The 13716-nt window shown below is 39.4% G+C and overlaps 1 protein-coding gene across 1 annotated transcript in view; it reads left to right on the forward strand.

Annotated features, from left to right (window-relative positions):
• LOC114464454 (potassium/sodium hyperpolarization-activated cyclic nucleotide-gated channel 3-like) overlaps positions 1-13716 on the forward strand; it is a 48376-nt gene that overhangs the window by 17511 nt on the left and 17149 nt on the right. Inside the window, exon 4 of the mRNA XM_028448654.1 lies at positions 3572-3790. Coding sequence (XP_028304455.1) covers positions 3572-3790 — 219 coding nt within the window. The remainder of the gene's footprint in view (positions 1-3571; positions 3791-13716) is intronic.

The raw sequence follows: 13716 nt of genomic DNA on the forward strand, positions 1-13716 counted from the left end.
TATTTCTTATTTCTTTCTTTTCATACACGAACAATCACCAAAGTTTGTACAAAGGTGCAGTCCCATGCCAGATTTAAGTTTGAAAATTCACAACACATTAACCATATATGCTACAGATTCGCAACTTTCACTAAAATGTAGACCCAGTATTGAAGAAACTTTGACAAATTAAAACCTATCTTAGAAGATAGCTAAATTGACACTTTGCTTTGCAGTAAAACATCTGTTTTAAAACATCAGTTTTTCAAGTATGGAGCCAACAAATCACTGTAAAAACAAATTGCCAACATCTCCATGCTGTCTGTGTGCTATATGTGTATTTTTGTCTGTCTTGCACACAGGAGACTGGCTTAGTCAATTAGTGAAGCTACAGGTATCATTTTCATGTGCTAATTTGCTCAATGACATAGGAGATGTTCATCAAGAAATAGTTGTAGACTCATTGATTTATTGACTAATCATTGCAGCTGTAGAATTCCTATAATGTTTTTATATGTTATAATGGTTTTTATACTGGTGTTCCTGTGTGTAAGTACCAGGAGCAGTGACACACAATGCATTTCACTCCACATTGTACTGTGTACGATTGATTGATAATGACAGAAGTAGTTTAAAACATATGTACTACAGAGTTGTCTTTTATTAGATAACTCAATGATATCTACATCCATTTTGAAAAAAATTGTGAGTTGAAGCCTCAACCGATGTGAAATTCACATTAGAATGCCATCTTTTTTCATCTTTCTACACTATTGAATGTGGATTTTATCAAGAGGTTGTGGGTTTGATCCTCAGGCTATACCTGTTTATGTGTCAAAGTGTCCTTGGGCAAGGTGCTCTAAGTTGCTCCAAATGGTCGAGGACTAACTTGTATGGCAGCTCTGTCTTATTGATGTGTGAATTAGCTGAAATATACTCAATTTGTCCAACTTTCATAGATCTCATGTTGGCTTTCATAGATCTCATAGATCTATGCATTATAACTCAAAATAGTGTGGTATTCATGTCTTTCAGATGGGCTTCAGTGGTTCAATGCCTTGAGTGAATATTTTCTATCTAAAGCATAACAATACTGTATGTGGCTTGATTTGCTGTGTTCATGCATTCTACTTCTGTTATACTCTCATAAAATAGCTTCAAATCAAATTTGATTTTAATAATATTAGGTTGTGATCTAAAGTCGTTATGTGCTGAAAATGAGCCCCATCAGTCCCACATGAATAAAGGAATGAAACCCTTTCTTTGGGGAAAATACTTAAAAAGTGTGGACAGTTTTTTAAATATTGGATGTACTTGTACAAGGTTTGCATGTAACCGTTGTGCATAACGCCGTGATTGGGACTTTTCCTGCTGAAACGTCCAGCATTGCACCTTCACTCCCAATGGGATGTGAAAGTGCTTCGACTTTTGTTGAGCAGCCAATAGTAACGCCCAAAAAAGCGCATGGAGCACGAAAAAAATCTGATTGACTGAAGAAGCGTGTCCCGGTCCTTGATCTCTAAAGCTTGAGTACTGAGCCAGGAGAAGGAGCAGAGGTCCAGTGTCCCCTCTGAACACTTTCATGTATAATATGCTGAAAAGTTATATTGTTAAGCAAATGAAGCAAAATAAAAACCAAAACCTCACAAATTGCAGCTTTAGAATACATATTTCCTCTGACATTCAAACTCCCACCACCTTTTTATTATTATCAGGTTGTATCAGGCATTGTGTATTGCCAATCTAACAGGTATTATGTTTAATAAAAGATGTAATAGCTTACATAATATACTGTATAATAAAATCACATTTGGTGTAGCCTATTTTTGTACCATAGTATTTAACTTCTTAACTTATATATACAACAGTTTAGTGTCCTATTTATTTAGTAAATAATAAGAGCATCTTATATAAGGAAACATACTAATTGTAATTACAAATCTAAATGTGCATTAAAAGGAGCATAGAGCAGGATTTATGAAAAAATAAACATTCATTTTAAGTGTTTAAATGCTAATGACTGATGAAGCATTCAAAACCAAAAAGAATGAGCCCACATACATATGTGATGCATGATGTACTGCAAGCGAAGTGGACCAAACTGCTGTTTGGTCCACTGAGGCATGAGGCAGAGGTCTCGCAGTAAACAGTCACGTGAACACCAAGTAAATAAATAATTGTGTTGCAGAATCAGCTGCTCTGCTATCAGCCAGCTTGGCTGATAAGGGCAGTTACCTGAACGGCCTTTGTGTCACTATGGAGTCTTCTTTCTTGATCTTGCCCTATGCTCCTTTGGTTGCCTGTATTACGAAGCTAGATAATTATATCCTGGATTTATCGCAGTTAGCGGGCTTCACCTAACCAAACATTCTCCGTTGGGGAGAAGCTGTGTTACGAAGGCTGATATCAACTCGCTAAGTTAAGCAAGTTGATATCAGCCTGGCTTCGTGTGCACTCTTGTGACAGAGGTGGAGATTGCAGCATCAGACCAATCACAATCATAGAGCTAGGTATGTGACTATTGAGGAATAATTCTTTAAAAATATGAAACATTTAAATCCATAATTCAGACCAAAGACATCACTGTTGCTTCAGTAGAAGCAGCAAGGAATGAATGCAGGAATTGATGAGTGTTAATGCTTAAATTAGTGAGATCATTTACAGAGAATAAACAGACACTGATGAGTTTCACTTTCACTTTGACCTTGTCTGGCACTGATGATGCATTCATACAGCTCAGCCTACATAATAAGGTGGACAATATTTATATTTTATATTATCTTACAGGACTGAGGCTCTCTACGTCACCACAGAATACATGAAGAAATAAATGAATTAATTTATTGATCTGGAAGTTTCTGATGGACACAGGATTCATCAGCTGACTAATGTACAGTAGGTTAGTCCATCAGATATGAATCCATATGTTTCCTGGATGTCATTGGGTAAATGATAAATATTCTCTCTCCTGTCAGCGTCACATCAGATCCACACAGAAACGAGTCCACAGAATGATCTTCCTACTCTTGGGCAGGTCGTTTCCTAAGAGAACTGATTGGTCAAGAGATGGGACTTTATCCAGAACAAAACCTGGTCCCGACCAGTTTAGTTGTTCAGCCTGTTTCCATGGTGATTTAGCCCCGTAAGACGTTATCCAGCTTCGTAGTATAGCACACACCGATGAACTCCTGGAAGTTAGAAGAGGAAATCCAGCTTTGTGGTATATGCCCTTAATGACAAGATGAGGGTTAATGCATACTTGATATGAGCAACATATAACAGAATAGTATGATGTTGTATTGTTTCTGCTTCTTGTCCAAACAAACTCTGGAATGGATGAACTTCACTGTTTTGTGTGTGTTGTGTGTGTGTGTGTGTGTGTGTGTGTGTTGTGTGTGTGTGTGTGTGTGTGTGTGTGTGTGTGTGTGTGTGTGTGTGTGTGTGTGTGCGTGTGTGTGTGTGTGTGTGTGTGTGTGTGTGTGTGTGTGTGTGTGTGTGTGTGTGTGTGTGCTTGTGAGCATACAAAGTTCTGTTGTAGATGTAACACAGCATTGATGCAGAATGCTGACAAGGGTTTTTTCTCCTCCCTCAGAATGACACTTGGGGTCAGCAATACTCCTACGCCCTATTCAAAGCCATGAGTCACATGCTGTGCATCGGGTACGGCCTCTACCCTCCCATCGGCATGGCAGACGTCTGGCTCACTATCCTCAGCATGATTGTGGGCGCCACCTGCTTTGCCATGTTTGTGGGACACGCCACTGCACTCATTCAGTCTCTGGACTCGTCCAGGAGGCAGTACCAGGAGAAGGTTGGTGGTTGGTCCAAATGGTCCAAGTAAGAATGTTGTTCAAGAAAAATCAGGAAAATTATAATTACATTTTAATGAGCGATACTTAAAAGTGCTAGTTTAAATCTGGTCACACTTACACAATTCCTCATCATATTTTGACCTCTGACAGGCAAATCAATAACCCTGATCTCTTTAACCCTCTGGGGCCGAAGGCATTTTTGCTGTTTTTTCATTGTGTTTGATTTTACCTTCATATTTCATATAAGGAAATGCATAAACCTTGCTTGTTTGGTATAATTTTTTTCAGGAGAACCTCCCTAATGTGACTGTGAATTTTCTTTAAAGGGGACATATCATGCTAAATCCACTTTTTTAGCCCTTAAATGCATTTTGTTGTATATTTAGAGTGCTTAGAAGTACAGAAAAAATCAAATTAGTCTCTTCAGGTGCTCCGTAGATATCTTTATATTCTGTTTTGCTCATATTTTTCAATCTGTTTCGATTTTTCTATTCTGTATTACGTTTTTTGAACTATTACTTCACAGTATTTGCAGCGGAACTGCCAAATTAGTACATTGACTCCAGGCCCAACACTTCGAGCAATCCTCCATTTTTATTTCTTGCTTTTATTTTGTAGTCCAAGCTCAAGGATGCCAAAGTTACGAGAGGATAAGTCAAAATGTTCGGTTGTTGGATGTAGTAACCCACACGCTTCATTACACCGTCTCCCAGCATCAGAACCTTTTCAAAGTGCCTGGTTGAGTTTTATTTTTCATAGAAATGTACCCACATCTGTGGGTAAGGTCATTTTTGTGTGCGCGAACCACTTCAAGGATGACTGCTTCTGCAACCTCCGTTAGTATAAAGAAGGATTTGCCGAAAGACTTTGTCTGATTGAGGGTTCAATTCCTTCTATCTTTGGAGACGACGAACAGAGCACTTCGGTAAGCTGTAAATAATGCTAAAAAGTGTGATGATAAGACGTCCCTGTCATTGTTTTGTTAGCATTAGCAGTTGCACCGTCTTCATATGTTAGCGCTGTGTGCTCGTTTTAGATCCTTGATGATATAGCCTACGTGATTTAATTTAAGTCTAAAGTTTTCATTAGTCATTTCATTTTGCCGTTTTTGTCTTTGAGAAGACTGTATTAAAATGCATTTTGTGACGTTAGCTTGGCGCTAGCGTTAGCTCGGTGCTTGTGTTAGCTCACTTGTTAGGGTTCTGCAGGTTCATCATCTTCATTTTCATCTCGCTCCGCAGGGTCAGACTCTGGCTCAAACATGTAAGGCTGGATGGACAAGTCTTCTGTTGTTGACATTGTTTAAATAACCTGTTAATAAAAAGTTTAAGCGCCGCTACATAACCGTATCTCTTCTATCAAACTACAAAAATGGCCGAGCAGGGTGGAGTTGAACCGAGTGTCACCTGAAGAGGGGGCGGGGTATGAAGTGTCTCATTTGCATTTAAAGAGACAGCACCAAAACAAGTTGCTCTTAGAAGCACATCAGAAAAGGGGGAGAAAAGGGGCCTGTGGAGCTATAATAATGAGGAATTCAGACCAAAGCATTGCAGTTCCGCTTTATATAGACCACAACTGTATGATTTATATCTAAAAAGGAAGGATTTAAAACCATGATATGTCCCCTTTAATATGGCATACTGTATTAACACAGTGGATCTAAAACCACTATAAAAACTCAAATTCGAGGGGGAAAAACTTTTTTTAGTACAAAAGTCACAAACTTTTTTAACAAATTTTTTGTGTTGCTTGTATAGCAAATCTAAACTATAAATTTCAAAAACTTATGTACAGATGAATAAAAAAAACAGTTATATATAGCTATTTACAGTGAAATGGAGGCAAATGTCTCAGGCGATTTTGTACAACTATTTACAAAAAAGTATGAATCACAAATACAGGTAAAGACAAATGATTTGTGCCTCATTGTGTTGATATAAAAGAATAAACAAGTAAACTAGACACTACACTACACTCCAATCTCACTCACTACACACTAACTAAACAGTAAAATCACCATAATAATTGCTATAAACTCAAATCTCTCAACTCACTTTCACTTTCTCCGTCTCTGTTAACCTGTCGCTTGAAAACAAAACGCCCGCTATATGTGAACATTTTGATTGGACAATGGCCTTCTTCTTCTCAACCAATAGGAAACAGCTATAATGTGACGTTTCAGCGTTGTTCTGTCTTGCTGCACAACACTTTTGTTTTCGTTTTAGACGCGCTCTGCAGCGTCTTCCTGCATGGAGCCTGCACTGACAGCTCAAGAAAATGTCACAGAAAAACACGCACACATTTTCCCTCATAACTCCACTTTTAATTGACCTATCAACATGATTTAAAAACTGCTTTGTAGTTTGACATCCGGACTTTCAAAACAGGTTGAAACAGAGATCCAAGGACCGTGCGCTTTGCCACTATTGGCTCCAGAGGGTTAATCAATGTGAATGATGTTAAGGAGGTGTTTAAAGACAGAGATACACAGGCTAGGCTGGTAGAAGAGATTTTTGATTAATGATCCAGGATTTATTCAAATAACTCTCAAAAACTTTGAAGAACAGTGTTACTCTTAGGTTGTTAAAAGGCCACACTCTATAGCTAGGATCTATTCGATTGTCAAAATTGATAAATGCCGAAGCTTGCGTGGATATGGTCGTATGCTTGTCATACCTATCTGACCATACGAATGGTTGATAAATGAGGCACACCGTCACGTCACTAGAAACAACTAAAACAGTGAGGGTGATGTGTGCATCTAATGAGAAAGCTGGTGGGTTTAACTAATTGTATCACATCCACACATACTCACTGGGAGTGACAAAAACATCTCGGACCATGAAGCTATCACTACTATCCTCTCACCACAAGCCCTCATGTCAAATCTGTTTCAGATGCATTAAAAACATTAACCCAGACTCACTGACTATGAGTCTGGGTTAATATGAGTCTGGGTTAATTCAGCATCTCACCACATTTGGACACATTTAATCTGTCAGTGAGTCAGTGAACAACATCCTGGACACCCATGTATCCTTAAAATCTAGGACAGTCGACTTCCTGCACTCCTGTTTCACAAGTGAGCTGCGGAAGATGAAAACTAATGAACATGTCATTGAGCAGCGCTACAAGGCTTAGGTCTGTCCACAGATTGGCCTAACGCGAGCATCAGCACCTGTACTTAAAGGAGCAGATTCACAAAGATCTGAAATAAAGGGTTGTAAACCAGTTGCGTCCATAAATCCTTTGGTGATGCTCTTTCCTCACCTGCTGTGGGGAATTCACTGACATTGCGGCGCAAATAGGTGCATGTGTAGACGTGGTTGACACTGCCCTATTTAAATGAAAATTTAGCTCATTCAACGTGGTGAGCTGAGTGCACAGAAGCACAAAATACAGGGAGCTTTGGACAGAAACCATGCTATTGATCTGTTGATGCCATTGATCTGAGTTATTGACGCAACAAATCAATCTGCAGCAACTGAAGATGATCTACTGAGATCCATCATGTTTGAGCTCCGGAGTGCCGCTCTGTCCGAACCTTGTGCCATCACTACGTAAATTACGCAGCTTGTCAGCTGATTCTGGCCTGACGCTCCTTTCCATTAACGCAGTATGAGTTTGATGGCAAAAACATGGAGAGGAAGACACAGCTCAGATGTGTCCGGAGCGACATTCATGGATATCCATGCGCAGCATCTTCTGCACCGCAGCCACATTGGACTCCAGCTTTTTCTCTCCCTCACACACACTTTACTCTGCATTTTCTTTTATTAGCAGTTAATATTGACTATTGTTTTATTTAAATTATTTTGTTATAGTATGCTAAACATTTTTTTACTATCTCCGCTGTGTATTGTGTCACCATTCACTGCAAATATGATCTGTGTGTGTTTGCACCTGCCTCTGAGTTGTACTATTTTTGGCGTAGAAACAGTCACCACAAACAGTTCCAGTTTAATGAACTGAATTGCGTCCACTGAATTCATTTATTTGCATTTCCCCATCCCATTGTGACGTGCAGAACACACGGAAAAAAGTTGAAACCATTTTCTCCTCTCTTTCTGCCCCCTCTCTCCACTGATAACCAGCCCACATACTGCTATCTCCCAAACTCTTTGTACCTTTGCCAAAAGCTATCAAAATTAGGTTGAGGGTATCATACACAAAATGAAACCCTCCACATGCACGTTGGACCCTTTCCCTCTGCTATCAGCCCCCTGATCACCAGTATTATTAACCAGTCCCTTTCAAAGTGACCCCGTCCCATCAACCCTTAAAATGGCAATCAGACCCTATCTCAAAAAAACAACTTCAATCAGCCCACAGTACAGAGACTGCCTTAGTCAGAGTTTTTAACGACCTACTTCTGGCAGCTGATAATGGTTTCCCCATTCCTCCTTATCTACTTGACACAACCACAACACCCAGCTTCAATGCCCACACTACACTGCTGGTCTGTCTGCTTCCGCCCTTGGAGTGGTTTGAATCCTACCTCGAGGACAGGTCAGAAAAAGTGGCCCTTGGCAAAGCTAGATCCCATATCCACTCTTCCACCTGTGGAGTCCCCCAAGGATCAGTCCTCGGCCCAAACCTCTTCACACTCTATCTGCTCTCCCTCAGCCACGTCATCAGCAGACATGGAATTTCCTTCCATTGCTTGGCTAATGATACACAATTATATCTGAAAACAGACTCCTCTACCTCTCCTTCTACTTTTCGGTTTTAGGTAATCCTAGTTGGCACTCCTCATCAGGTCCAGTCATCCCGCGTTACTGGTGTCTCCGTCTCTGGTCAAAACATCTCACTTTCTCCTCTTATAACCAACCAAGGGGTTATATTTCACCCCCGTTTCTCACCCTCCAAGATTTAGAGAAACTCATCCAAGCCTTTGTCCCCTCCAAGCTGGACTACTGCAACACACTTCTCATTGAGATCCCAAGCAAGAGCCTTCAAAAGCTCTAATATGTCCAGAATAGCGCAGCTTGGATACTGACAAGAGTGGGGTATTTCATCAAAGTATTCTTCAGAGAGCTAGGCCTACTGTTTAAACCGTTTACCCACGCTGGCTTTTTCCATTTCATCAATCTCTTTTCAGCTTGAAGCTTTCCAGCTGAGCCAAGCCAGCTGTCAGTGACAGCTGAAAGAGTAACTAAACCCCTGCTTTCTGCTGACCTGCTACTAGGAGGGAAATTTAATTTAATTGATTATGGGTGTTACTGCTGTAGCAGTAAGGCACGCCCCCACACCACTGTGCACAGAGACAGACGGCAATACACACAATGATGTGTCTGTACACACATAGCGAGTACATAATGTGAGATGTGTCAGTATAATCACAGGCACACACAATCACAACGTGAAGCTCACACACAGCCTTACAGACACCACTCAGGGACAAACAGCCCTGCTCTCCCACCACGTCACGCACATAGCGATAACGTACACACACAGAGACAGATGGGAATACACTCATAGCATGGGTAATGCTGCAGATGGGAATACACTCATAGCATAGATGTCTGTAAATAAATACATAGCTTGATGAACCATCTGATTCGACCAGGATCTGTTCTTCACAGTGGACCTCTACATTTGGGCTGTCAATCAATGCTCACTGAGGGCTGTGATTGGAGGAAACCCTCCTCCCTCCTCTCAGCTTTTATAGGAGGGGGGGCTAACATTGAAAGTGATGACACAGGGAAATCTAAAGAATTTGTTTCTGCCAATAGCAAAATTCAATTGTTATATGGGGTGCCAAGTGTAAAAATTTAGTATAAAAGTTGAAGCTAACACATTTTCATTATTTATCTCACTTTTCTCATATTTAGCACATTTTCCTACATTTAACACAACATTTAACCACATATATAAAGGTAAAAAAAAGCATTAAATCTAAATATATAAATATAAATATAAATGGTATATGTTATATCTAAATGTTAAATCTATATCTAAATTTTAAATCTATATCTAAATTTTAAATCTAAATCTAAATGTTATGTTATATCTAAATGTTAAATCTAAGTCTAAATGTTAAATCTTAAAAATAAATGTTAAATGTTAAATCTAAATGTTAAATGTTAAATCTAAATGTTAAATGTTAAATTTAAATGTTAAATGTTAAATCTAAATGTTAAATTTTAAATCTAAATGTTAAATCTAAATGTGGAACTTAAATGTTTCGCACATATGCTAATTGACCCCGCCCATTGTAACCTCAACCAATGCACAAGCAGAGACACACAAAACCACTCCCACTCACCTCTTCACCGATGCTTGCCTGGGTGAGGCAGAGATTGAGCGCGCTATCTTGACAGGTGGACGTGCTGCCCTTCACATTACACTCCCATAACACAACAGTGCAACACAGTTTTGAAAATCTATTTTGATGCCGTAGTTTGATGTGACACGCTGAGATCACTGTGTTACATGTGGTTACGGTTGCTGAATAGATAAGGCACTGTACCAGAGAACTTAAGGTCTTGGGTTTGAACCCACCATGGGCCAACTTTTTTTATTTTCGTCTTTTTTGGGATGTTTGGAATACGTCTGCTGAGCAGACCAACGTTGAAATGACATGATGGCCTGAAGTTGAGACGTCGTCTCGAATGGGTGCAGAATGAAAATTTTTACAACATTTTAGACATCCCCAAATAGACAAAATGTGGCTTTACAGCGTACCTCCCTATCCATTCAGCTACCGTAGCTATAAATGACGCAGGAGATCTCAGCATGTCACATCACATTAACACACACCGACAAACTACAGGATTGAAATACATTTTAATAACTGTGTTGCACTGTTGTGTTGTGGGAGTGTAATGTGAAGGGCAGCTCGTCCACCTGCCATGACCGCGCGCTTGATCTCCGCCGCACCGAGAGAACCAGCCATACATATCACCCAGCCAACAGTGTTTGGAACATTACTTTAAAAAAGTAATTAGTTATAGTTACTCACTACTTGTTCAAAAAAGTAACTGCGTTAGTAACTAAATTACTCTATAATAAAAGTAACTCATTACCAAGGAAAGTAACTATTTGCATTACTATTAAAAAAAAAAAAAAGTTGCTCTATGTCAAATAATTCACATTTTTTAGATGCATGTGGTGTGAGGTGCTTCATTAAATTTGAGTTGCTTACAACAGATGTGGACAAAGTCTTCTCTCCTGGATATAATGAACTCTTCACATACACGTTCTTGTCTTTGACCACAATTAATTAGTAGTAGTGTTTGTATCGTCACCTTAAAAATGTCAACTTTTCATCAGATTGCTCCACGCTCACCATCTCTGCTGCTTCATCCAATCTGTAGTGTGTGTGTGTGTGTGTGTGTGTGTGTGTGTGTGTGTGTGTGTGTGTGTGTGCGTGCGTGCGTGCGTGCGTGCGTGTGTCGCGTGTGCTGGCACGTCGCCTTAGCCAATCATTATCGCTCACCTTGTTTTTAACCCGCCTCCTCTTGCTGGCACATGTGTAAAAATACTGGCTCTGATTGGCTATCATGAAACATGACGCCGGCTAAGCCAATCATAATCGCTCACCTTGTTTTTAACCCACCTCCTCACTACAGCTGAGTAAAAAGCCGGGGATGCTTTCAGATAACATTTTATTTAATCAATGCATGTAACGCACCACATTTAACGTTCAGTAACGATAACGGCGTTGTAACTGCGTAAAAAGTAATTAGCTAACGTCACGAAATGCATTTTAATACAGTCTTTTCGGAGACAACAACGGCAAAATGAAATGACTAATGAAAACTTTAGACTTAAATTAAATCACGTAGGCCATATCATCAAGGATCTAAAACGTGCACACAGCGCTAACATATGAAGTCTGAAGACGGTGCAACTGCTAAGCAACTGCTAATGCTAACAAAACAATGACAGGGAAATCTTATCATCACACTTTTTAGCGTTATTTACAGCTTACCGAAGTGCTCTGTTCGTCGTCTCCAAAGATAGAAGGAATTGAACCCTCAATCAGACAAAGTCTTTCGGCAAATCCTTCTTTATACTGGCGGAGGTTGATGAAGCAGTCATCCTTGAAGTGCTTCGCGCACACAAAAATGACATTACCCACAGATGTGGGTACATTTCTGTGAAAAATAAAACTCAACCAGGCACTTTGAAAAGGTTCTGATGCTGGGAGACGTTGTAATGAACCATGTGGGTTACTACATCCAACAACAGAACATTTTGACTTATCCTCTCGTAACTTCGGCATCCTTGAGCTTGGACTACAAAATAAAAGCGAGAAATAAAAATCGGGGATTGCCTCGAAGTGTTGGGCCTGGAGTCGATGTCCTAATTTGGCAGTTCCGCTGACGTTATTGTTCAAAAAACGTAATAGAGAATCGAAAAATCGAAACCGATTGAAAAATATGACCAAAACAGAATATAAAGATATCAACGGAGCACCTGAAGAGATTAATTTGAACTTTTCTGTGCTTCTAAACAATCTAAATATACATCAAAATGCATTTAAGGGCTAAAAAAGTGGATTTAGCATGATATGTCCCCTTTAACATTTAGACTTAGATTTAACATTTAGATATAACATATACCATTTATATTTAATATATTTAATGCTTTTTTTTTACCACTATATATGTGGTTAAATGTTGTGTTAAATGTAGGAAAATGTGCTAAATATGAGAAAAGTGAGATAAATAATGAAAATGTGTTAGCTAAAACTTTTATACTAAATTTGTACACTTGGCACCCCATATTGTTAACCCTTTAAACCCTTAGTGGCCAGTAACTATATACGTAAAATAAAATACTTTTACTAAAATGTGAAGAGTGGGACTAGGATTAATAAACATCACTACTTATTAGCCCAATACAAATGTATTAAGCAGAAAAAAGTGGGTTTGGGGTTTAGAAACTCTGTAGTGTGTGTCACACCGAATGCAACATCAGCGACTATAGTCACTTAAATCACCCGTGATGAGTCGCTTGAACATTGTCTCGCTTTTTGGTCGCTCCATCACTTCATCGCTTCAGTGACATGATGAAAGGGTAATGGTGTGTGTCTGCGGAGCCGGTGGTAGCGCTGAGAGGGCTGCTGCATCAAGAGGGCTTATCACTTCTTCTCTGGCCATATGCTTACAGCACTTATCATAGACAGTACCGCTTGTACTTACGGTTTAAATGATCAACTTACGGAGCTACTAAAGGATGAGTTCACTCAAAATATACTTAGAATTTAAAGGGCTTATTGAAGGAGTATGATACTTTCATTTTGCCCCTGTAAATTGAGGAAGTGTACAGCCCTCTCAGTGCAGCCTTCTCTCTGTAGCGGGAGGAAGTGCTGCAGCCTCGGCTCTTCAGACAGTGACGGCCTTGGGAGTTGTTGCTTGAAAAGTTAAAAGTTTTCAACTTTGAGCGACCTAGTTGCTTAAAGGGTGGTTGCTTGAAGTCATTTGGCGTTGCGTTATTTACATTGATTTTGAATGTAATCTAGGCACCAGAGTCACTGAAGTCTTGTGCGTTACAAACCCACCTTAAAACTTACAAGATTTAATGATTAGAGACGTGAGGGTTTATTCTGATTAAACAGCCAATAGAAACCAATGGTGACACCAACAGGAAAAATGCAGCACTACAACTGTATCGGTACACCGTTAAAAAAAAATATTGACATTTATAAATGTAAGTAATAAAGCTAAGTATTTACTACCTATTAAAGTGTAGTGTATGATGTACTTAACATTTTGATATTAAAAGGTTTATGCTCTTTTGAACTAAGGTTAACAGTTTCAACACATGTATGTCCTCAGCAGATCTAGCAGCCTTCATTTTTGAGTAAGTGTATCATGATATTTTCAGAGAATGAGGCCCAGTGTGTTATATCAATAATAGCTGTTGTAACAACCTTACGTTTCTAGAACACGTCTTCTGTACCATTTGTTTTACA

Source organism: Gouania willdenowi, chromosome 6, assembly GCF_900634775.1.
Source record: "Gouania willdenowi chromosome 6, fGouWil2.1, whole genome shotgun sequence".
Lineage (NCBI taxonomy): Eukaryota > Metazoa > Chordata > Actinopteri > Blenniiformes > Gobiesocidae > Gouania > Gouania willdenowi.